General features: G+C 39.4%; 1 protein-coding gene across 1 annotated transcript; it reads left to right on the forward strand.

Annotated features, from left to right (window-relative positions):
• Window positions 1-459: 459 nt before the first annotated feature.
• On the forward strand, window positions 460-26458 carry LOC119742205 (non-lysosomal glucosylceramidase-like). Its single transcript, XM_038218251.1, has 16 exons — window positions 460-629; window positions 6275-6360; window positions 9499-9614; window positions 12266-12493; window positions 14148-14399; window positions 14786-14888; window positions 16097-16250; window positions 17225-17350; window positions 18243-18433; window positions 19060-19164; window positions 19516-19623; window positions 20123-20274; window positions 21186-21292; window positions 21675-21817; window positions 22831-23144; window positions 24068-26458. Exons 1-16 carry the CDS (start codon window positions 460-462, stop codon window positions 24302-24304), a joined length of 2592 nt encoding a protein of 863 aa, XP_038074179.1. The 3' UTR covers window positions 24305-26458.
• Window positions 26459-27528: the final 1070 nt, after the last annotated feature.

Genomic DNA, 27528 nt, shown 5'->3' on the forward strand with positions numbered 1-27528 from the left:
GTTCCGTCGTGAAAACTTCGTGTGTTTGAGCAGTAAAAACTAGAGGCGGGGACCAGTTCACTTGCGCACTTGTGTGTTTACAACACTGATACAGATGAATGGAAACGCACACGGAGTCGGTCGTCAGACGGAAAACTGCCGGCAAATAGTACAAATTTAACTTGAAAAAGTGTCATTTTACTGTAGAATTGGACTACGTGTTTTAGTGTTCGAGCAGGACCAAACGTGTTTAGATTGTCTGCCGTGAGTACATTATTGCATCAAAATTAAAGTTGTGTTTTAGAAGTTAGAAAGTCTGCTTTTTCGACACAGTATTCACTTCAATCAGTGTGTTGTGGAATTGAAACCACATGGTACATGATTAGACCGCAGGGTTTCTTTGTCGTGAACTTCCTGCTTCGATCCCATCGCCTAGTCTAGTCAGCACACGTCCACGTACGTACACATCGCACCCACGGTATGGCCAGTGCGAAGTCGGAAGCAGACCAGCAGGAGCTGAGTATGGGGCATTTTGGGGTGCCAGAATTTGGCTGGAGAGTACCGCTCGACCACGAGTTTCCGGAGAAGTGGCAAACACTGAAGCGTCTGAGATTCCTTCATATAGTGAAGCTCATTCCCACAATATACAGGTGTGTACAAATTCCTTCCTCCATGGTAAAATGTTATTAAACATGTTAAAGGCCAGTTTCTGATTGTTCTTTGAACTTTTTAAGGCACAATTGCAGAATACCCCGCCACTCAATCTATCCACCTCGTAGCCGGCTACGAGGTCACGGTTGATTGACCTCAATAAACATTCTCAGTGCTACTTGTATGTGCTATGCGTCATGCTCCATCCATTGCACTCCCACTTCGTGACTGCGTAGCCGCCAACAGGGTAGTTGGTTTGGACTTAGAATTTTTTCAGCAACTCCCATTCATTTTGTGTTGCTTCGTTCTCAAGCATATTCAAGGGGACTCCCACTCCGTAGCCTCGTAGCCGCCAACAGGGTGGTTGGTTTGGACTTAAAATTTTTTCAGCAACTCCCATTCATTTTGTGTTGCTTCGTTTTCAAGGGGACCCCCACTCAGTCATGTCAGTATCCGCGTAGCTGGCAATGGACTTGAATTGTTTCTTTTGCAGTGATTCCAACCTCGTAGCCAGTGATTTTAGGGGTGTATTTCCGAGTGGCGGGGTATTCTGCAATTACTCCCTTTTTAATTAAGTTAATTTTATCGCCAAATCAATTTGAAAAAATTAAATAAAATGCAAACATCCATGAATTGAATGAATATAGTTTTGAACAATTTTAATAAAATGATTATGGATGAAGGAGACAAAAAAATAGCATGTTGGAAAAGAATGTTGCATCCTGACGCCACTTTTTACAATTATCTCAATGACCGGTCAGCCTTGGCAAAAATGTTGACAAACATTTCCCATTTTGTTAGAAAATACTTTAAAAATGCACTCGGCTCTCCATAGACTTTGTAGTTTGAAAACAACCAAACAAGTGGCATCCGGATACTAAATTCTTTCAGTAAGTTTATACTTATTTTTTAAATGGCCGCCACTTTGACTCAGGAAATGACATGCCAGCTTTAGGCGAAGTAAAAAAACAAACATGTTTAGCGTCCCCGCCCGCTTCCTTTTTAGAGGCCGCCTCCTTTTTTTTTTTTTTTTTTTTTTTTTTAAAAGACAAAAATTGATAAATTTTAACGATCTCTGCGCAGAAGAGATGTTCGGTTCTGCATAGTTACATCATTTTGGTCTCATTTTCTGTTGCATCTTGCCCATAAGAAGCCAATATGTCATTTCCTGAGTCCAAGTGGCGGCCATTTTGAAAAAAAGCTGGTAACCATCTTGAAAAATAGCCCGGCCGCGTTGTCTTGAAAAATGTGTCGGGCGGCCATTTTGAAAAGAAAAAAAAAAAAAAAAAGGGCCTCCTCCTTCCTTTTTGTCAAAGAGGCAGGACGCTAAACATGTTTTTTTTTTTATTTTGCCTTATATGGACTAGATGCAACAGACAAAGAGGCCAAAATGAAGTCACTGTTTAAAATTTATCATTTTTTTGGTAAAAAAAAAAAAAGGAGGCGGCCTCTAAAAAGGAAGCAGGCGGGGACGCTGAACATGGGTTTTTTTTTATTTGGCCTTAAATTTTAAGTTAAAACCTCCACTTAAAAAAACGATATGGTAGGGAAATTGTGAATTTGTTGTGGCTTCATATAAATTCTCAAGGAAATGAATTTTATATTCCTTACCACATTGAATTTGTTCCTGCATGAAACTATGAAAATAAGCCTGCAATTGGCTTTTTGGGCTGTCCCAGATGAAATCAACGTTGTGTACGTTATCGTTGATTTCAACTGAATCAAATCAAATCAAAATCAGTAAGGTTAAAACTAAGTTTTAAATCAAAACTATTAAGTTTTAAAGCAAAACTAAGTTTTAAACTAGATTTTGAATCAAAATCATATCAGCAATATTGTGCACTGATTCTGTGCATCATGGTGGTATGATTTTTTTTCCCCTTAAAGTTCCACGTCTTCTTTTCTGAACAGTAATAACACAGTCCTCAGAGAAACAAAGTTCATTATCTGATTCTGATAAGAAAAGCACACAATTGATCTGTTTGGCAACTTGTGTTACATAATCCGCAGAGCCAGTCTCTCCATACAGATGTTATCCTATGGGATTAGTAAGATTTTTATCACTGGCCATTTGCCATGTGTTGATAAGATGTACTTTTTTTTGAAGAATTGTAAATGTTACATTCAGACTCTGCGTAATGAAGTCCAAATAGTCTCAGAAACTTAATTTGACCCTTCAGTAAAATCTGGGGTTTAATTAACAAATCCTGTCTGAAACTTAAAAAAGGTCAGTTTGTGAAGTCCAATACTCAGCCTAAATATTCCTTTAGAAAAATTGCTAAAAGCATATTCAAACATTCCTTGTTGTGGACTAGACAGATTATTGGAATATCCTTATTGACAGTTTAGATTTAAATGGTAAGTGGGGCTGTTAATTGCTGGGAAGTAACAACAGTTTGCAATATGTTTTATCATTAGACTTAGTTTTTTTTCTAAGCAAATGTTTTTCAGGCTGAAAATCTTACAAAAGATTGTTTGCTAGATTGTGTAACTTAAAACTTTAATCTGTTAAGATATGTAGCACCCTGTTATACAAATTGAAATTGAAGTGAAGGGTCCTACCATAGAGTAAGTTCCTTGCTTAATTAAAAAAAACTAATTTAGTTTCGGGAGATTAACAAGCAGATGAATGCACATACGTCTATGGTGGACCATGGAGCTATAATGGGTGGACATGGTAACCAAATCCGCACTCGGCAATTTTTCATCTTATCAAAACATCGTAAAGCATGGTGCTGTAAAAAATTCTCAAAAATTTGCATTAATTTCAAAACAAGAACTTTTCTTTGATTTTGTTGGTACCCCGCTATGTTTTTGCAAGCGTTTGGCGTTCTTGCATAAAGGCTTAGCTTATTATTTTAGATCGCTGTCATACCGTAAATGCAATCCTCTTTTTATTTTGGATTGATTAGCCAATGAAAATAGTCAAAGCACTATTCAGGGCCAGACGTTTATTGTGCATGCAAAAAAACTAGATGTGAGAAAACATGTTGTCTAATTTTTTATATTTTTTTGAGTTCCTATGCCCTTGCATACTTGATCTACGTGTACTCCTTGCAGGTGTACACACATGTTGATTCTAATGAAGAAGCTGTTCACCGTCGTCTGTCTAGTATTAACAGGAAACACACTTTAAATGGATCCACTGTTAAAATATTTGCTACATGTACATGTAGCTCCATGATGGATCACATGCTTAAAAAGAACTGAAGAACACAGTTTGTTATTAGAGCTTTAGTCATTCACAGACAGTCTACACTACAGAATAGGTACAGAAATGGTGGCAAACATAGGCCAAGAAAACAAACAAACAAACATGTGCTTCCTATTTCCCTACCCAACTTCAATCATGCAGAACCTTAATCTTTTTATTTGAAAAAATAATTTATGATGCTACAAAACAATGTAGCTGCCCCCACCCAAGTTCTTAGCGACATCGTAATGCATTGTTTGTAAGTTGTTCGGCAGTGCAGTTTTGCCGCACCGTGCAGCAAAGCTTATCAACAGCATAGCAAATGCAGAATGAAAAGTAAATTCAAATACTAAGTGTAATGAATGCATGAAAAGAAATGTTTGAAAATTTAAATACTTATCGCACCATTTTCCCACCCTATTTTTCTGGATTTAAATATTTAAAGCAAACCAACCAGTTTAGGAAAATAGAGCAGAGTTCTTAGTAAAATAATTTGCCTCTGAATTAAAATTAAGAAAACTACCAATAAAAAAATTGCTAAGAATTGACAAACTTTGAAAAGTCTGTACAAAGTTTGTTGATTCCTAGCAATTTTCTGTATCAGAATTTATTTCACTTTGAAATATATGAGTCTTGGTTTTTTTTGTACAAAATCCTGAGGTTTGCTGTGAAAGAAAATGACTTATTGATGACTTCTTGTTCAAAAGAGGAATTCCAGTTATTCCATTTCATTTGGGGGCTGAGTCTTGAATTTATTTGATCAAACTAGAAGGATTCAGCCCAAATCATGTTATTGAGACATTAAAAAAAGATGAAGGCCAAAAATATACATCACGTATTGCTTGTATATAATTTCAAACATAGGACGGGGAACGCATCTTTAAAAACAGATTCAGACTTGAGCTGAAATGGCTGAATTACAAGTCTGATTCTGATACAGTGTTAAACAAACCTTTGCCACCGAGCTCTCTCATAAATACTGGTACACAGGCACATGTACAGGTACAATGAACATGTGTTGTGGAGCTTCTTAATTTATTATGCAATTTTATAATCTGATGACGGTGTACACAAAAATGATGATACATACATGCACCGGTACATACATTTAGCCATTTTTTATTTTATGGTGAACGTATAAAAGTACAATGCTAAAGTGCACATGACATACCTGTAGTTTTTATTGGCTTTTAAATTAATAAATTGATGTTTTAATTTTATTTTTATTTTTTATTGTGTTTTTTTTTGGGGGGTGTATTATTTTATTTGATGTTATTGTTCTGGTTGTAGCCAGCTGTCCTGTGTCCTCAGGCCAAACTCGTCTTTTGTGATAAAAGACCTTCACGCTTCAGCTGTGCTGACTGACGTCATAACTTTATTGAAAAATTGAAACAGAGTGTTAGGCCTACTGTTACGTAAAAGCGGAATATTCATTATTCAAAAAGAGATTGATACATGTAGGCAGTCATCCAGTTATCGAGTTGTGCATCCTATTTATATAAAACCAGAATCACCTTTCGTTACATATTCTTGCATAACATTTTACATACATGTATGTAAAAAAAACCAGGCACATACATACAGGAAGATTTTATGATCAGAGTAAATTTGGACATTCAGTACAAGTAACACTGCATTTTCGGACGATCACACTTGTGTTGTAATATAAATTTGGAAAAAAAATTGTAAATTACAAAATTGGCAATTTGCTGGGATGCCAGTTATATTCTTATCTTTGAGCGCACTTTGCCCATTTATTATCTTGTGTCCATCAGCGGTCTCACTAAGTGACTTTCCTGAGTTAAAAAAAACATAAAGTAATTTGTCTCTAATGATGGTTTATTTTTTCTATCAACAAGCACTCAATTTTGTTAACATGCTGTGTTACCATGTGTAGGCACTGTACGAGGACAGTGTGGTACAGGGATTGCATACATGTCTTAACTAAATTGGACATATCATCTTACGTGTACCAGTATATTTTTGCATTTGCATTGTCACCCTTTGTGGGTACTTCATGCATTTCCTCTGATAAATACAGCTATCTCACAGTGTTTTTTTTTTCTCTTTGGCATCGAGTTTGTCTTTCGTTCTGAAAATAAAAGTGAAATTTAGCCTTCGGCCGCAAGTATAAACTAATCATATATTTGTGGGGTGTAGGGGTTTTGATTTATGTTGTCACATTTTGGGGGGATCGTGATGATTAATTACAGAGAATGATCAACTTTGCTCTTTTTTAAATCTATTGGCTGATATGAGGAACATTTCCCTTGGCTTTTTGCAAGGCAAATCAAAAGTTATTCTTTCTTGGAATACCAGTCATTTCATATTTTTATTGCATCTTCAGTCACTTGAGTTTTCTGGGCAGTGCTGCCTGATAATGTTCCTGATAATTGCTTACTGTGTACATTGTAGAGAGGTTTCAATGACTTTTCTTTCTTTCTTTTTCAGATATGTGAAATTTACGAAGCGAATGAGAGCTCTCGGTCGAAGACCTTTCATCGATGTCATACCCATCCCATTCAAACCGATATATGGTAGGTTTTAAGGCTTTTAAAGATTTTGTCTTCAATGTGCTCTGGGTCCTAACCCGTAGCAGATATGACCCAACTGCACTGTCTCAAGGAGTTACACAGCTTTAATGTTGAATTCTTTTCCAAGTCCCCAAGTACACTGAAATGTTGCAAGGAATGTCTACAGCAAGCATCATGCCTAGTCACTAAGTACATGTACATGTAGTAGGAATTATTATTATTATTATTATTTATTCGGCCAACAAGTACAATGACAAAGCAAATATAAATCAGAAAGTAAACAAAAAATAGAAATTGAAAAGTATGACCAGACAAGACGAAAGACTGATGCGAGTAGGAATGGGTTGGAAGGGGGGGGGGAGGGAGGGAAGGGAGGGTGGACAGTTTGACAGGGGAGAGGAGATAGAGGGACGGAAAACAAGAACAAAATAACATTTCAAACCGGCCAGGGTAAACAAAAGTGTACTTAAACACTGTAGCCCTAAGGCCTGCCTACCCAAGCTCGAAATGTCTACACAGAAAATAAATAGAATACAATGCAAATAAAAATATATAAATGAAAAGAAAATGAACGAAGAAAACAAAAAACAAAAAACAAACAAACAAACACCCCAACACCCCAACAAACAAACAAACAAAGCAAAACAAAACACAACAATCCAATCCAAAACAAAACAAAGCAAAACAAAACAAAACAAAACAAAACAAAACAAAACTAATCAAAACAAAACAAAACAAAACAAAACAAAACAAAAAACACCAAAAAACAGAATCAAAAAAACAAAACCAAACAAAACAAACAAAACAAAAAACAAATACAAAACAAAACAAAACAAAACACGAGTAACTGAGCATGTCAACTATACAAATCAATGACAACTACAGGGTGTATCAAAAAAAAGTATACACTTAGAGAAATGTATCAAAAAAGGATGTTTTATAATTTTTCAAAAATCTGTCACTAAATATTGATGGACCAAGGTCTTACGCTTCAATTGCCACCATGTCAATCTTCAGCTGTTCCGCATGAGTGAACACTCGCTATTTACTTTCACCAGATTTGAATTGGCTTGTGCACAAAAGCCAAATGGTTAAAACACAATCAAACACCGTGGTAGGGAAGTTTAGGCATGTGCTTTGTTGCTCACAAATTTTCAAGAAAATTGGATTAACCCTTAGTCCTCCACAGGCCCACCAAGTTTGGACTCAAGTTGCGCCTTCCTCAAAACATTAACAACAGCATGACCTTACAAGTCAATGATTAGGCCTAATGGTAATCGTCATGAGGGAATGCAACGTTTGCACTTCATGCATGCACGATTCAGTCTTCGACGTGGCCACCATTTCTTTGCACACAGACTTCTGCCCTCCTCAGCATGTCATAAACTGCGCACCTAATCATTGCGGCATCCTGCCTCACAACAGCAACTTCGGCAGTAACACGTTCTTGCAGGTCATCCAGGTCTCTTGGTGGAGTGGTGTACACCTTAGACTTAACATGGCCTCACAAGAAAAAGTCCAGTATGGGGTAAGATCGGGTGATCTTGGGGGCCACTCGACGGGACGGTTTAATGCGAAGAAGCGATCGCCAAACAATTCAGTCACGATCCTCCTCTTGTGCGGTGGTGCCTTATCTTGCGCCCACCAGGCATGCCTAAATTGTCCATTTCTTCTGCCAGGTCGATAATGACAAAAATCATTGACATGCTGAGGAGGGCAGAAGTCTGTGTGCAAAGAAATGGTGGCCACGTCGAAGACTGAATCGTGCATGCATGAAGTGCAAACGTTGCATTCCCTCATGACGATTACCATTAGGCCTAATCATTGACTTGTAAAGTCATGCTGTTGTTAATGTTTTGAGGAAGGCGCAACTTGAGTCCAAACCTGGTGGGCCTGTGGAGGACTAAGGGTTAATCCAATTTTCAAGAAAATTTGTGAGCAACAAAGCACATGCCTAAACTTCCCTACCACGGTGTTTGATTGTGTTTTAACCATTTCACTTTTGTGCGCAAGCCAATTGAAATCTGGTGAAAATAAATAGCTAGTGTTCACTCATGCGGAACAGCTGAAGATTGACATGGTGGCAATTAAAGCGTGAGACCTTGGTCCATCAATATTTAGTGACAGATTTTTGAAAAATTATAAAACATCCTTTTTTGATACATTTCTCTAAGTGTATACTTTTTTTTGATACACCCTGTATACAAACTACCCAACAAATAAACAGGAAATGAGCAAACAAACAAAAAATCCCAACAAGCAAACAAGTACCTCTTCAGACCGACACCCCAATAACCCCTCAAATGCCCGCACAAGCAAACAAAAAATAAACAAACACACATCCCCAAAACCCAACAACAAACGAACACCCAAACTACCCAACAAACAAGCCCAAACAAAACATTGGGGAAAAAAAACAAAAACAACCAAACAAACAAACACCCCCTACCAACAAACCCCCCAAATAACAAACCAAAACAACCCAACAAACAAACACTCCCAAAAACATACAAATGAAATGCTGCTGAAAAACAAGCACACAAGCGGAACTAGAGATTTACACATAAATATACATATCAAGCGAGCACTTTAGAAAAGTTATCGGAGATCTTGGAAGTGATCAGACAGACTTCTTTTGAATGAGCATGAAAGAGGACTTTTGAAGAATTCAGGTATTTTTATTGCTAGAATCTGCAGAACAAGAGCTTTCTAATGATATACATGTACATACACTTGTGAGTACTGAGTTCGGTAACAGAAATATAGACCGCCAACAAAATTCAAGTTGTCAAACTAGTTTTTAAGAACATGGCATTTAATAATCCCGCTGGAAAAAATATCTGGAAAAAAAACCCCGCAAAATGATACTGATAAGCCAAAAAAAACATGTTGTAGGCTTTTTTTTTCTTCAAATGACGTGCTGCCTGTCGGTACGCAGATGACTGTATCATGCCACGCCTTTCCTTTTTATATCATTTGTGCAGAGCGATAATCCACCATTAAGAACTGAAATTTCGTTCTAATTCGGCACTCAAGCGAACGAAACTACATTTTTCAGCAGTGTATGCTTTCGTCTGGATTCTCATGTTTTTGATGATTGATTTCCTTGTTGATAATTGGTTGATTCCATTCTGACTATAGGGGTGCCCATTGGTGGGATAGGATGTGGGGCCATCAACAGAGGCTGGAAGGGTGAATTCTGCCGATGGTCCCTCACGCCGGGGATATACACCTATGACATAGTGGAAGCGAACCAGGTAAGAGATGTATATTAAACCTTAATTCCTAAAGTGTTTGTACCTGGTGGAAGGGGGTCCAATCTGAGGACTAGCCCCCCCCCCCCAAAAATAATAGTTATGCTTCTGGTTACCTACCCTATTTTGACAGCCCTTAGCCTAATTTTTTTTGGGGGGGGAATTAGGGAAAAAAAACCAAAAAACATCAATTACAGCCTTTTACCCTTGACTACACGCAGACACCTCCATTTGATCGTACACAAAAAAAGTAACCCCGAAAAAAATTCCCTACCTACATACCCTATTTTCAAATGTCGTGTAATCAGAAGTAAAACATTTTTTTTGGGGGGGGGGGCCCCTTATTAGAGATGGATGACTCTAGCACAACAAAGTACAGGATGTTAAAAAGAAAAGCCCAGGCAAAATCTAGTAAAGCTGGACTCAGAGTGCATGGAATTCTATTCAGTTGAATAAAAGGTCAATTCACTGAAAATATTTTAATGCATCTGTTCTACACAATGGGTCAGATTTGGCCCATTCATACAGGGTAATCCTATACGATAGCACTGCCCGACTTACAAGCGACGGGGAGTCAGTCAGTGAGGTAGTAAGTGAGTCACTGAGAAGTGTTTACTAACCATTTACAAAGGTACGAAATACACAATTATGTCATCTCACATTTACATATATTAGAACATGTTGAAAATCATGTTTGATTACATCTGGCGATTATGATCTCTCCTAGTTCAAGTGTAACATCAATAGTTACTTGAAGTAATTGTTCTTTTTCTTCAATTTCCTTTTATCTCCTTCTCTTTGTAGCCCTCATCTTGATTGGCCCTTTAAAAGGGCCTTGCGATGGGCGACTCTCTTTAAAAAAATGCCTCTACGTACATTGTATTTCTAGCAGCAAATAAAGCCATTAAAACAGCAAAAGCTTTCAACATCACACTGTATCAAAATTCAGATATGAGCCAAAAGGAACCTTTCTAAATTAAATTCTAAAAAAATCCTCAAATTTACAAATTCCTTATGCCTATTCTTATTTGTTTGTATTTTTTTCAAGGAAAATCACCCCCCTTGTAAAGTTGTAGTGGTCAGGCATCATTTTATTTTTTTTCAATTTTGAAGATCTAGTAGGGTTACGGTTAATATATTGAGAGATGTATGCAAAATGAAAATTACGATGTTTATTAAAACCCATTAAAGTAAGGGTCTGCCGTCCGTGCACTATTATAATTTTAAAACCTTGCTGGCTGTGATTCACTGCGACGATAAAATCAAATTTGCTTGCTCAAGCAGTAGGCATGCCGAAATTACGTCAAGCCAAGCGAATAATGTGACATTATCCATCATATAGCACACAAAGTACAAGTGTTGGGGTTCATAACTAGCTGTCGATGTAGGTCATGCAGCGCTAATGTGATTTGGATCTTGAATTTGAAGACAGTTTTTTTCTCAACAAAACTCCCTTCGTTTCTGTAACGATAGTGAAATGGAAATGGTAAATAGCCCAAAGTTACAACAATTACTCTATTTTTTGGTTAGAAAGTCTGTACTAGCTTCTGTGAAAAAAATCTCTATTTCATATTGATTGAAACAAATAAATGCTGCATTGGTTATAAACAATAGTATATAGACTGCCTATTATAAGACTGGTAACATTTACCTCTTAACTTGCCCGGGGGGCCAGTGAAAAAAAATCAGCAACCTGCCGAGTCGAAACTGTTGTGAAATTCTGCATGACGTGTTTTTTAATGTGTGAAAAAATCAAGAAAATGTCTTACGAAGCTGTGAAAAGTGCAGTGAAAAGGCCTAGATGGCTAGTACACAAATTTGTTCTGTAAAAACCTCATGTGTATCACAAGACACTTACGGGATTTTTGAGAAAGGGAGCTTGAATAAAAAAAAAACCGGTGACCAAACTGTTGTAACGTACAGGACATACTTTTAGATTTAGATGACAAATAAAGGCCTGAAATACATGTACTCCCTAAAGATATTTGTCAAGTCTTTGAAACTCCCTGCCTTAATCTTGCTTTCATTCTCCCTATAATCTTTCACAGTTTTCTTCCGCAGATTTGTTATTTTTTCCCAATCTTTTTCCATTCCCTCTTAATTTCTAGCCCACACCTTTGAGTGGCCTCTGTCTTGTGACTGAGCGATATCCATTAAAGGGACCATGAAATGGATATTTCTTAGGAGCATACATGTATTTGGTGCAACTTTCTAATCCTCTTACATACATATGAAAACTAACTGACATCCCTTTTTGGTTCATTTTACTGAAAAGTGCACTTCTTTAAACATTTAAAATTGTCCATGTTTTTCCGGACACTTTTCCGGGCTGTTGCTGTGGATTTCACAAAGACACTGTTAATTTGAGGTGTTTTCTGTTCAAATTGTGAACCTTGCTCATTGGCTTTACTGCCTAAAAAACTGAAAAGGCTCCAAAATACCCTTGAAAATGGCAAAATAGAATTTGAAAATAAGGTTAAATGGGGACGCAAATGTGCATTTTCAATGATTGCATTACAAACAATACATTACAAAATGTACATGGGCCCCTTTATAAAAACAAAGACACAATGTATGTTACAAATACTCTCTACATTATCATCGAGAGTTTGAGGATTTAGTCTGAACCTCTCTGGCCTGTCCTCTGCCTACAGTTCACCGTCAGAATCCAGCGGCCTGGTAAGCCAGTGTACCAGCAGGTCTTGTACCCCGGCCAGGTCTCCAGCAGGCACCTGGCCCAGGCATGGCAGTGGCAGTTCCCTGGCGACCAGGCACACTACCACGGCCTGTATCCCCGGGCATGGACAGTATACAGGATACCAGACCAAGATGTCACCTTGGTGTGTCGTCAAGTCTCGCCAATATTCCCACATGATTATAAAGTAAGAGATTAAGTTATTTTGTTCATTTTTATTTTTGTAAATTGAGACAGATTTCTTCTGTTTTTTACTTTAAATTTTTTTTGGGGGGGGGGAGAGAGAGATGCATAGCATAGCAAGATTTATAGCACATCACTAAAACATTTGCCCTGAGGTCAGGCATGCAACTTTTCCTCAGATAAGCTGATTTTCCTCTTTTTTTTCTCTTTTGCTTCTCTTGTATGCCATTAACGACTGAAAAACACTGTACAGAGTCTTTAACAGTTTGGGATGTCCTTTTTTTGTGACTTTCCAGTTCAATGCTCGAAAGGTCTGCATAAAGTAGGTCAAATGAAGATTGAAAATGAAAGCATACAAGTAATACAATGGAACACGAAACGGGACACAATGCATCGCATTGTGCTACATGTATCTGTGGATTAGGTTGCTATTTCCTGGTTGTACAAATTTTGCATTGGTTAGGGTAAAACATAACTACATGCATTGGGTAGATATTTCCTGCACTTCCTAAACAAGGAAGAAGATTTCCACTTTGCCAAATTTGACTAATTGCACTTTGACAAGCACAAGAGGAAGAAAAATGTTTCGGGAATTGAGTTTTTTTTCCCCATTACTTAATTCATACTTAATGGGCTTACCAAGTTAACTTCTAGCAGGAATCATACTTATTTTGCTTCAATCTGTGTTAATATTTCATCCTTAATGCCGATTGTCTCAGAACAGGGCTTTGTTCCAACAGCTTTTTTAATTACATCAATTTTTTTCCCCTCAAATCTGGTTCTGCTTATTTGTCTGTACTTACAATGTACATGTATCGATCTTGTCAACGAAACATTTGCTTTGCACGTTATGTGACATGAAACTACAGGATCATGGGTAATATCTTCCTTGAAAACTCATGGACATTATAATATTCATGAAGCACACATATCAACAAGAAGATGCTACACGTGCACATCATTATTACCCCAGCTCATTGGGTCCAGAAAACATTCCAAATAACATCTCATCTCCCAAGGGAGTATACAGCTCGATGCTGCCATTTTCGCACAAATCAGCAAACATTAAAGGTATCCTTTTACATGTACTCCTTGGTGGGGAGTAGCAAATAGTAACAAAACGTCTTGCCTGAGGACACACGCACCACAGACCCAGGCTGGGCTCGAACCCACAACCTGCAGAATCACCTCGAAGATTTCAGGTTTGATGCTGTAGACCACAAAGCCACTTGGCATGGGTGGCTTGTGCGTAAAGCACTCGCCTCTCACCACTGTGGCCTAGGTTCGAATCCCGGCTGCAGACCGACCATACATGCCATATGTGAGTAGAGTTGTGCATCGGTTCTCTCCTGTGCCACGAGGGTTTTTCTCTGGGCTTTCCAGTTTTCCTCCCTCTGGAAAAATCGAACACTTTCCATCTAAAGCTGTGCTCCGTGGTCATATATGGGTCGATGTGGCTAACTGCCATGGGCGCCTTTACAAGCCAGCGGCTCGACCACGTTATAGCCGAGTCCTTTGCAATTCAGCTTCTCGGCCTCCCAAATTATTATTATTACATTCCAGTGAAAAAGTTAAATTAATTGGCAGAATCCTTTTCATTAAAATGAAATTTGGGTTGTTGTTTTCAAAATATAGTTTTGTCCTTTTCTACCATCTAGGATACTTGTCTACCAGTGGGCGTGTTCGTCTGGGAGGTCCACAACCACGCCCAGACCCCAGTCGACGTCAGTATTATGTTCACGTGGCAAAACGGGATCGGTGCGGACAGCGACAAAAACGGCGGCCGATGGAACGAGGCGTTCTGCAACGAGGGAACGGAAGGTTCCACTGAGGACTCAGTGATAGGGGTGTTGCTTCATGACGAGGCGCCCTCCATGGGATGCACCATGGCCATCTCTGCAGCTAGTCAGGTAAAGTTTTTTTACATTAAAAACAAAGTCAGATTCCTTGTCAACCATTAATAATCACAATTTTCTTTGAAATGATAATTTAGATTAAACGATTCTTCAAACGACATTTGAAAACAATCCAATAACAAGCCTTGTTTGAACCAAGTATTTTAATTTGTTACAATTTTTATGGCTTCTAACTAGCACCCCTTGAACAAAGACATTGACAAAATGTGGAACTGCCAACATAGGGCTGGATAGCTCAGTTGGTGGAGCACCGAAACAGCAATCAGGAGGTTGCAGGTTCAAACTCCACTCCAGTCAATTTCTTTGTTCAATTTTCTAATTGTTACAGTTTCGATAACAGTTTTCAAATGAATTTTGCCTCTGTTTATGACCGTATGCAGGAAGGAGTTAAGGTCACGTACTGCACAGTGTTCGATCCCAACACCAATGCTGATGCATTATGGGAAGATTTGTTGCTGGACGGACAACTCAACTCCTCAACAGGTAAATAAAGTCCCTTGCCTTTGAATTGGAACGGTATAGATGGCATTGTGTAACTAAGACATGAGATCCAGAATGTGAAAGTCATGCATGTGGAATTGTGCGTGCACATCCATTTTTTCATCTTAATGTGCACTCAAATGTAGCATCTTAAATGAAATCATGCGAGTGCTGACCCACAGCTACAATTGCAGGCCAGCATCTCTGTTTTTCACTGTTTTTGAATTTACCTGATTACTAGTCTGGTCCAGAACCAAATTGATGCAGCCAGTCCCAATTAGGGCTGTGCATTGGAACTGGGTACCTGAGTTCCCAACCTGATGTCAGGAACCGGTTCCAGATTATGGAATCGGGGAACTAACTACACTGTAACTTTACAAATTACTTAGTAACTTCTCAGACAATGAAACAGAAAGATTCCAAATGTCATTTGTGGAGAATTTTTTTAATGCAAACCAGGCTAAATGGAAAAACAAAACAAATTCATGTTTATGATGCTTGCGAAAATGCAACTTAAAGCTACGTGTAGGCCTATTGAGCTCACTGTACACACTTTTATCTTGCTACCGTATATCGACGCACCGATGTGGGAGTACTATCGTGCAGACCTTTATGGACAATCTGTACAGCAACTTCAGAGATATAAATTTTGGGGTTGATTTCTTTAATCGGGTACGCGGGTACCCGTGTCATTTTCAATCGGGTACCCGATTCCCGTACGACCCGTAATGCACACCTTTAGTCCCAATCGCTGACAATCACTGTGAAGTCAGTGTGGCCATAGAGGGCGTTATCAACAGCATGAAACAAATCCAGTCTTTTGAACTTTAGCATAGCGACCCGAGAAATACCAAGTATATACCTCAGCCATCAGCCATGCTGTGTTGTACGTGTCCATGCCCCCCCCCCCCCTCGCATGAGGTATGCTTGGAATTTCCTGGGTCTTGTTGCCGATGTTCCCATTACTGCATTTGATTCAACTTGTTGATAGCTCCCCCCACCGCCAAGCGTAGTGGTGGCTTTACTGCATAAAGCTGAGTAAAAATCCAGTCCAGCTGAGCTGCATAAAGTTGACCAAAAATCCAAGTCCACTCTTGGACCGAGACTACATGTGTACAGACCCTGTGTCTTGTACACATATCATGAAGGTCTAAAGGTTTTAGCTATCCGTTTTCTTGTAAAACAGTTAGTTACTCTTCCTTCCTTTGCAGTGCCAGCTTTCAAGACAGATCAGGATGAGTTGACTGCAGCGGCGGTCTGCGCATCGTGTCACGTTGAAGAGAAGAGTCGGGGCAAGATGGAGTTTGTCCTAGCTTGGGACATGCCTAGAGTTCACTTCAAGAGCAAAGGCCATTCCTACTTAAGGTACAAACAAACATTTCACTTTCACAAAAACATCTGACACTTAAACACTACATTCAGAGGAGACCACAACTAACGTAGAGACTATCAATGGTTTATTAACAGAAAGGCAATAAGTAAAGCCTGACATAAACGTCTTTCAAACGATTTAGATGAAGGAATTTCTGCAACTTTTAGGCTTCTTGTAGAATAAGAATATTACAAGGCTACCATTTTTTCAGTGATAGTTTAACTGTGGAGTGCCGTGGCCTCATGGTCTGGCATGTCTGGTTGTGGGTACGAGTCCAGCCTGGGGTTATGGTGCCTGTGACCTTACGCAAGGCACCTTGTCACTGATTGCTTCTCTCCACCCAGGAGTAAATGGGTACCTGTGAGGGCAGGGATGGTTATTGTGATTGATTGTAGCTGCTTTGCACCGAAACGGCAGCATTGAGCTGTATACTCCTCAGGGAGCTGAGATGGTATTTGGAATGTTTCAGTGGCCCAATGAGCAGTGCAATAATGATGTAGCGTCTTAAGCACCAATTGACCTATCGTCGTTTGCGAGTTAGCCGCGCCCCTTAGACAACCCTATGGAAGTTTTGCACACTAAGTTTTGTTTGTCTCAGATGTTGTGCGTTCCGCGTCCATTTGTATATCATGCAATTGGACAATATTTCACCAGCTGCGTTGACGTGATTCTTATGCGATTCAAATGCAATTCTTCCGCGATAGGTCAATACTAGTGGATACGTGTGCTTTATAAATACACACTATTATTAATAAGTTTTAGAGGAACATTTTTATCTTGGTTTTTGCCTATCACTGACATACTGTCAAGCATTGTATCCTCAGTTCTGTCAGAAAGCATTTGAGAAAAACATTCAGAAGAATTTTAGGAGTCTAGATGTCATACCACTCAAACAGAGACCTTGCCAGCCTCAGTTGCCAATTTAGCAGTGAGAATGATATAATATTGTGTGTCATATGTTTTGCAGGCGATACACGCGCTGGTTTGGTCACAACGGCAAGGCGGCAACCAGACTATGCAGCCACGCTCTACACAGCTATCCCCAGTGGGAGGAGGCCATAGAGTCCTGGCAAAGACCAATCCTGGATGAAGAGTAAGTATATCCAGCTTGAGTCAGGATTGTTCTGAATTAAAAAAACAACAACTGGAACTCTCACTGTATGTCATAGTCATTTGTAATGAGTCTGTGTAACATCATCAAACATGCAAGAAGAGCTTTGATAAGGCCGAGTAAAAAAAAAAATAGTTTCTCGTCCGGGGTTTTTGAAAAAAGGGAGGAAGCGGGGCTTTTTATATTTTTTTTTATATTTTTTTCAAGATGACCGCCTTTTCAAAATTTCCTGCAACCGTTGGTGTTCCACTGTTCAAAGACACTTTTAAAGATGAAAGACAAGTTGGACAAGAGAACTGAACATATTTACAGTGTCATTTAGAGTTGTATTGGTATTAGTATTTATTTTCCGATGAATTTGTAGACTTTTTCGGTGTTTTTCTACTACATTTTTCAAAAATAAAAAATAATAAAAAAATCCAGGCGGCCTCCAAAAAGGAAGCGGGCGGGGACGAGAAACTTGGTTTTTTTTTTTACTTCGCCTAATATCAGTACTACAAAACTCGAAACCCAATGGAATATGCGATGGATGGATTTGAAAGATTTTGATATGGCATTTGGTGGACTTAGGGAAGTCCCTGGTTGAAGAATTGCAATATCAGTGGCTACAATTCTGCAGTTGCTGAGTTGTGTTTTTAGGAGCTAAGGTTTGAAAAATGAAAGCAAGTTTTCTGCCAAGTTACAGACAAACAAACAAACAAACAAACAAACAAACAGACTAACAAACAAGGGTTTTTACATATTTTAAGCTTAGGTTGTCTCCATTTAACACAGTTGTATTTGGTGATCATACTTTTATTCTGATGGCAAACATAGTCACATGGGTTCTTGCTATAACCGAATTCTTTTTTTCGTCTTGCGTTTCTCACTTCAGTACCTACCCAGCCTGGTACAAGTCTGCCTTGTTCAATGAGCTGTACTTCATGTCGGACGGTGGCACCGTCTGGCTTGAGCTACAAGAAGACCAAAGTAACGGCGGCACGACCTGCAGCAATGGCGTGCAGGACCGTCCGTGTAAGATGACCGAACTCAGGAAGGATATGGGGCTGTTTGCGTACCTTGAAGGTGAGTAGCCGTGGGTCCGGCTGGGCTTATAAATGACCGACAGCCAGTGTCACAAAACAGTGCATAGCTAACGCCATGTGTAGGACTTACCCAACAAATTTGTTGCGCAGCTGAGCAAAAACCTTACAATCAATTTCACAAAACCTGACATAGCTGCACAACGTTTAAAATAATCTAAAGTAAAGTAAAAACTGATTGGTTAGGCCAAAAAAAAAAGTCTCCGGTTTCTGGTATGCGCGCGCGTCGCCATAGCCATGCGCGTCGGCAAAATGAAAAAGTTTTTTTTTAATGAAAGATGATGTCCCAAAACCGCCAAACTCACTGGTTTGACTGGAATACTGCTGCTGCACAATTTTAATGTGTTTTTAGATTGGGTTATGGTTGAGAATAAGCTTTATGTGGCCTCTCTGGACTCCCATATATTTGCTCTAAGTTTAGTCGGGCACCATTTGCAGTCATCAGCACACATTTGAAGCAAAAAAATCAGGTAAAAAAAAAAAAAAGCCGCGTCGCCGCATCACTTTTTGGGCAAGCTCCATACCAGAAACCGGAGACTTTTTTTTTTGGCCTTATGTTTGCTACTTTTATGTCACTGCGGTTTTTTTTTTAATGTTGACTGTTTGCAGGTCATGAGTACAGGATGTTCAACACGTATGATGTTCATTTCTACGCCTCATTTGCCCTGGCAATGTTGTGGCCAAGAATTGAGATCAGTCTGCAAGATTTTATAGGTAAGGTTCAGATCTAAGGTCCGTATTACTTGTTTAAAGTCAGTTCACATTGTCTCTCTACGCTTCCACGTCCAGCATTGAGGGGAAACGAAATGGATCTTTAACCCTACAAGTCCCTGTACCAAGTCTCTGTACCACCCCAAATGCTCTGTCTGTTACTTCCTGTAATGCCCAGCACTGCCAGAGCACTCTATGGTCTTGTGGCATCAACAGGATATAAATACAATGTAATACAATGTAGTCCAGGTGCTATTTTCAATGGGTTTATATACAATCATCTGATATAGAAGAGACTTAATGTTTATTCCATAATTTCACAACATATGTTGCATTTGCATATTTATTTTTCAGGGAGTTGTGTGAATGTGATCGATGATGAATCCTATTACCAGATAGCCAATGGTAGACTGGCCACGAGGAAACAGGCTGACTGTATACCACATGACATAGGAGATCCTGGTATGATAACAGGATTTTTTAATAATTTCTCAAATCGTGGGGCAGACATTAGGCAAATGTCTCAGTTAGAAGACCGTCTGTAAGCAGTCTAAATGGTGGAACGTGGCCTGGCGGTTAGGGTTTGTGGCTCAGAGGGTCAGGGGTTTGAATCTTGCCACTCGCCATGTGATGTGTCCTTGGGCAAGCCACTTCACCCCCACTGTCCCCTCTCTGCCCAGGAGTATAAATGTAACCTGCAGTATTCTCAGGTATTTCATACCAAGGGAACTGGAGATAAAAACTGGCATGAATTTAGTAACTTTAAGCATCCGGCAGTGTTTTTGCTAGCTCTTGGAAATAAAGGAGAGCTATGCAAAACAGTTGAGTAGAAAAAAAAAATGATCTCACATCATACTAGCCATTAAGGCCTACCTCCCGCGTCAGAAGCACCAGTCTATGCCTTTTTCATACTTATATATATGACCACATGTCTTGTTCCTTACCTTCTCATGCTCTGCAGAAGAGGAACCGTGGAAGCGAATCAACGGTTACTACCAGCACGACACCTGCAAATGGAAAGACCTGAACCTCAAGTTTGTCCTGATGATCTATCGGGACTTCTATCAAATCCAGGACCTGGTGTTCCTCAGGGAGATGTACCCAAAGTGCAAGGTCAGACAGTAGGACAACATTGAAACATGGGGAAAAAAACAATTAAAAAAATGATACAGAAAGGCACAATGTCACGTGTTTGGAAAGGTGACTTAGTTCTTTAAAGACAGAGTAGACCATTTTGTATAATGTACATTTTTTTCATTTGAAGCAGCACAACTGCTCAAAATCTAAAGACGGATGCTTAATAACTAACCCGATTAAGTTTTAGCTCTGTGTAGCTCTGTGTATGCTATATGTTTCGAGAAAACACAATATTCTGGATCTTAATTTCAATTTCAAAGTTGCCTAGTCATATGTTGAATTGCGCCCTCTTGTGACACAATCCCGAAATCAGTATTCGGAAACATGATTCTCATTCAGCCGGTTGTCACCCATTCGCGGATTTGCCCAATTGCAAACCAACAACAAACAAGAACACATGGGGCAGATTCACAGAAATTTCCAAAAATGCGTCACTTGACACGTTTTTGGAAATGACCTCTTTCGTGTCAAAATGACAGCATGCCAGAAGGAATAATTTCACAGTTTAGTGTCATTATTATCTTTAAACCAAGTAAGCTTTTTCACTTTAATTAAATTTGGTCGGTTACTTTTTGGATTGCTGCAAATTGTCTGCCCTGCCTTTAAAAAAAAGTTTGAGTCACTTCAGTGCCATGCTACTAATTTCTGGAACAGCCTGGTAAGTGCCACAGTGTGTCACAAAGAGCCCCAACAAGCGTACTTACTTTTGAAAGTACTATTGCCAAGGTTTATCACTTTTCTTTAAATACAAAAAAGCTGGTGGAAGATTTGGCCATAGACAGTGGTATTATTTTCTCTATTGTAAAATAGTTTGTCTTGTTTTTTAATAGATTTTTTTCCAGAATGAAGCTTAATTCTTTTCAATCCTTTTTCCTGTTTGTACTTAGTCCGTCATGGAAACGTCCAAGCTACAGGACACAGATGACGACGGTTTGATAGACAACTCAGGCTCGGCTGATCAGACGTATGATGCGTGGGTGATGACCGGAGCAAGGTCAGTCTAGAAATGTTCAGGCTTGGATGACTCCAACAAATTTGAAATTTCCCAGCCAAAAAAAGCTTTAATAAAACCTAATAGACTGCTTGCATTCTGCAGCCATTTTTGAGGTGATTTTTGTTATATTAATTCTCTTAAATATAATGTTTTCACCACCAATCCTGTGCATAAGTGGAAACAATTTTATTTAAGACAATTTAAGACAATTTTTTAGACCATTCTGTAATATATTTCTATCCTGCACCATACTACACTGTGCTAGGTTTTTCTTTCTGAAACTGAATTCAAAGCCATTTTCTTTTCTGATTGAGGAGCAGATATTATTACCGATGTTTCCAATAACAGCACTAAATGGTTTTGTGTTGTATTTTCTTTGCAGTGCATACTGTGGAGGTCTTTGGCTGGCTGCCTTGCGTTGTATGGTTGAGATGGCACACATCCTTGGCAATGAGGTAGACGCCGCGGACTATTCAGAAATACTTGACAAGGGCAGAGTATCCTATGAATCCAAACTCTGGAATGGTAAGACCGAACGTCAAAGCTTATCTTTGTAACTTATATATATCAGTGTTCTAGTGAGTGCAAAACAAGTCTATCACAAGTCTATCACAAGTCTATCACAAGTCCTCACAAGCTATCACAAGTCCTCACACGTCTATCACAAGTCCTCACAAGTCCATCACAAGTCTATCACAAGTCTATCACAAGTCCTCACAAGTCTATCACAAGTCCTCACAAGTCTATCACAAGTCCTCACAAGCTATCACAAGTCCTCACATGTCTATCACAAGTCCTCACAAGCTATCACAAGTCCTCACACGTCTATCACAAGTCCTCACAAGTCTATTACAAGTCCTCACAAGTCTATCACAAGTCTATCACAAGTCTATCACAAGTCCTCACAAGTCTATCACAAGTCCTCACAAGTCTATCACAAGTCCTCACAAGTCTATTAAAAGTCCATCACAAGTCCTCACAAGTCTATTACAAGTCTATCACAAGTCCTCACAAGTCTATCACAAGTCTATCACAAGTCCTCACAAGTCTATTACAAGTCTATCACAAGTCTATCACAAGTCTATCACAAGTCCTCACAAGTCTATTACAAGTCTATCACAAGTCCTCACAAGTCCTCACAAGTCCATCACAAATCACCCAGTCACTACCTGTTCAAGTGAGCTTTGACAAAGGCGTTCATTTATTATTCATGTGACTTGTGACTGGACTTGTGACTTTTTTTTTTAATAGGTGTTTTTTATAGGGTTTTATAGGTGAATGAATTCAAGAAATACATAATCAAAAAAATGTAACAACTAACAAGCACTGTTTCTTTTGTAACCTGTGTGACATCACAGACTTCAAATGGGCATAATTTTGCTGAGAAAAGTCAGTCTTCAAAAGTTAAACCTTCACTGTTTAGGAGAAAATGTACACTTTACCAATATTTAAAAGATGAAAAAGACGTATTTCTACGACCTTCTGAAAAGAGTCAGTTTTTGACAAAACACATCACATTTATTGAATCTCTTTTTCAGGCAAGTATTACAACTATGACAGCAGCAACACGTCGCCCAGTAAGACCTGTATGGCCGACCAGACAGCGGGTCAGTGGTACCTACGAGCTTGCAATCTAACCACAGACCGTTCAGGAGCCGACGTCTTCCCCACGGATCACGTCCACAGTGCGCTAGCGACCATCTACAAGATGAACGTCCTGCCGTTCAGGGAGGGGCGGTTCGGGGCCATGAACGGGGTCAAACCAAACGGGAAGGTTGATTCCTGTAGCATGCAGTGTGAGGAGGTGTGGACTGGGGTGACATATGGCCTGGCAGCTAGCATGATACAAGAGGTAAGGCAAGGCACTGCCATCTCGAAGTGTGATGACATAGAGCAAGTTGGAGCAAAGATTAAAGTTAACAATAGTTTACTAACTTTGTTCGAACACAGGATGGTTGGACTTCTCTAGTTGACCATTTGGAACCAGGGCACGGTTGCATCACTGGTTATCAATAGCTGTGTGCATCATAAAGCACAACGAAAACCCTGGACCAAGAGGTTTCGTGATGATGTTTTTGACCATCCTTTGACTAGAGGCGTTTGCATGTTGCTATTAGTGCGCAGGCGTAAGTTACATCACAAACCAACCGCTAGTGGACTGATGGTCCTCGCCCGAATTTGCTCATAGGTGCACAAGGGTAGTTCTAGATTGAACATTTGTGGGCTATAAAACTGAACTGTGTCATTTTTTTAATGCCTTTAATGCAAAAATGGAGTGGGTTGTTTGGGGATATTTTCTGGAACTGTTGAAGCCATTCAGATTTCTGCAACTTGTCATTTAGCTGAAAACAAGTTTTGGCAACCCCCTCCCAGCTCCCCATTGGTTATACTTTAAAAAATAGCTTTCCCAAAGAAGCTTTTAAAAAGATAAGGGTTAGCACTTTTACAGCTTCATAAACAGAGGAAGACATGTGGTAAATTAAACTTACCTGAAAATTTCACTTAAAAAAACAAACAAACGAAAATCAAAAACAAAGTCCCGTTCATTCAACATACAACGGATAATGGCCAGAAATATCATTATTCTAGCCATTTTAGTATGTAACAAATGTGTCATGAATTAATTTTCTTGCTTTGAGTGCTATGATAGAGTTTACAGCGCTTATCAAAGTACAAGAAATGCAAAATAGAATAATTCTGTGTTGCCACGCAACTTTTCATCAGAATTTATATCATGGATATCGCATGTATTTTAATTTTTCTTCTAAACCCCAGGGACTAGTCAAGGAGGGTTTCCAGACAGCTAGCGGTATCTATCACACCTGTTACGAGCGGGCTGGCCTGGGTTTCCAGACACCAGAAGCCATCTTGCTAAGACAAGTCCACCGATCCACGGGCTACATGCGCCCGCTAGCAATCTGGGCCATGCAGTGGGCCCTGGAGAACCGCCACAAGGGGGCAGCATCCGAGGACTCGGTGAAAACCACCAGCGAGAGCAACGGGAATATATGATTGTTCAATCTGTAGACTTAAAAGCTTTTTGTGTGATAAAAGTTTTTGCCATGAGTAAGAACATGCATGTATCAGTGTATCGCATTCTCGATATTAAAGATGTGTACACAATATGTATGTTTGTTTTGAATGCAGCAAGCTGTAATGCTTTGGCAGTTCGAAAACTTCAATCAGGGTATGTAAATTATAGATAAGATGCTCTTGACCAAAGTTGAATAGAAATAATTAAACTATGACTTTTTTTGCATGTCTAAATCATGTCAAGCTTTACAGTATTTGTTGTCCATAATCTTGCTGAGCTAAGGCGGCATACAAATAAAATGACAAGTTTAATTTATCAATCTGATCAAAAAATTGCCAAAATCAAACTGCTTTTCAAGTCCAGCAAAGGGAACTGCTTGAAATGGGATATGCACCTGTGACCTATGGATGTGCACCTATGGCCTTCGGATGTGCACCTATGACCTATGGATGTGCACCTATGGCCTTCGGATGTGCACCTATGACCTATGGATGTGCACCTATGGTCTTCAGATGTGTACCTATGGCCTATGGATGTGCACCTATGGCCTATGGATGTGCACCTATGACCTACGGATGTGCACCTATGACCTACGGATGTGCACCTATGACCAACAGATGTGTACCTATGGCCTACTGATGTGCACCTATGACCTATGGATGTGCACCTATGGTCTTCAGATGTGTACCTATGGCCTACAGATGTGCACCTATAACCTATGGATGTGCACCTATGGTCTTCAGATGTGTACCTATGGCCTTCAGATGTGCACCTGTGACCTACGGATGTGCACCTATGACCTACGGAACACCATACTGGTGCTGTACCATTTGAGCCATCCCTCCCCATGTAAGCAGCTTGCATTGAAACTCATACATGCTGTGTAAGTAGGGATCGTGCCCACAGTCACTATGCAACATTAGTCAGTTTCCTCCTGTGGTTAGAGACCTTGTGCAAATCACATTGTATGTTCATAGGTATGTACACGTCACTGTCTGGGATTTCTGTGCCACACGAATAACATTTTGTTCATGTGTAACATTAGGTCTAGGGACTAGGTAGGAATCTCAGAATGTCGGCTGAAAAGATGTTGCTCAATCAATTTTGCATAATCAATACACGCAATGCTATATGGTCTAAATAGTGCAAAGATCGTATAGTGCCGACCGCTGCGCGTCTTAACGTGCGTGTGGCATGCAATAGATCAAAAAGGGTTAAGACGAAAATGCACGGTGAATGGAACCAAAAATGCATGGTTGTGACGTATGACGAATGTCACATGACCTACGATTCTCCAATCAAATGACAAGGATTTACTTGGGTGTTATGTACAAATAATGAATGTTTATGAGTGCAACGGTAAGGAGAAATTCATGTGGTGACAGATGGAATATTTGGTTTCACGAGGCGAAACCGAGTGGAATGGAACATTCCATCTGTCGCCGAATGAAATTATTCTTTCCATTGTACGAATGTGAAACATTCATTATTTGTTTTATACAACGCCTGAATAAATCCTCGTCATCTGATTGATCAGAGCCTACAATTGTGTGACCGTGCAATGAACTTGTTTTTACCTTTGGATAGAACTTCTATTTTTGCATTGCGGCTGGGTCGAGGGTTGGGATGAATAATGCAATGACATGTGATCAATGACCTACCAATCAGGTGACGGGGATTTATTCAGGGGTTGTATAAAACTATTTAAAGGCTCAAATTAGGTTTTGCCCTTCTATTTAAAGACTGAAAACAGTCACAGGTGTTAATCATGGTACCGTGATGTCAAGTCTTTCTGCAAAATCAAAAAGTAAATAATGCTATTTTTAAGCTAAGAGTAACAAAAACATATTTTTAATTCCTTGTTGACTTGCCTCTTCCGTACCTCCATATACATATATTCCCACCTGACATGACATCCATGTATTGATGTAACAAACGTATCTGCTTCCACAACAATCATGGAATTGCAATTCTGTAAATTAACAAGTATTTATAACTATGGTAGTTTAGTGAGAAAAAAAGTTTTTAATGGCATGGAAGAAAAACGAGGCTACTTATTAAGTGTGCTAATGTGTGGAAGAAGAGTAAAGAGCTTATTTCTAAATGTGATATATCCTTTCATACTGCAATGGGGGAAAAGAACGCATCATCTTTATTTAAAAAAAAAAAAAAAATTCAGCAAAAAAATTAAATGCCTCAAATGGTTTGCTCTATTCTGATTGGTGGGAAATTACCCATGGGGGGTTTGATTCAGCCAATACGACCGCATTGTTCGGTGATGTTGATCCTTTTTTAAATTTCTGTATAAAATGTAATTGATCCGAATTTACAGACTACCAACAACGTGTCAGGCAATATGTGACTTGGACCCAATTTCATAGCACTGGTAAGCACACGATGTTCTGCTAACAGAGCCTCTGTCTATACCATGAAGACCGTAAGCATTAAGCACATAAAAGGCACGCTCACCTCAGATGAAAAAGTTGCTTAAATCAATGACGTAACAATAGAAATTGCACATGCAACCGTTAGCACGTCCATGCCATGAAATAGTGCTAAGCACAATTTTCTGCTCTAGTAAGCACAACTTTTTTTGCTTACTGTTAAGCATCACTATGAAATTGGGGCCTGTTCTGGGCTGTTATTTGCTGTGCTGTATTATACTTTGCTTAAAGATATAGTCCATCATTTGTAATTTGTGCATTTTGTTCGTTTGAAGCAACAAAAGTGCTCAAAATCTAAAGAAGGGTACTGAAGAACTAACCTGATGAAGTTTCAGCTCAGCTTCAGCTGTACATTCCGAGAAAAACAGCATTCTAGGATCTCAATTTCAAATCAAAAGTTGCTGAATCATGTTTTGAATTGGGCCTTAATTCAGCGTCCGAGACACGTTCTCACTGAGCCGATTGCAGCTATACGCGATGTCACGCACTGATCCGACGAATTATAGCAACCGCGCGTGCGTGTGCGGCGTGTCAACGCTTGAGCGCGCTTCGCCGAATACCAAAACAAACTACTTTGGTTTCACGAGGCGAAGCCGAGTGGAATGGAACATTCCATCTGTGGCCAAATGAAATTATTCTTTCCAGTGCACGAATGTGAAACATTCATTATTTGCTTTATACAACAGCTGAGTGAATCCTCGTCATCTGATTGGTCAGAGCCAACAATCATGTGACCGTGCAATGAACTTCTATTTACC

This window comes from Patiria miniata, unplaced genomic scaffold (assembly GCF_015706575.1).
Source record: "Patiria miniata isolate m_02_andy unplaced genomic scaffold, ASM1570657v1 HiC_scaffold_5, whole genome shotgun sequence".
Taxonomy (NCBI): Eukaryota; Metazoa; Echinodermata; class Asteroidea; order Valvatida; family Asterinidae; genus Patiria; species Patiria miniata.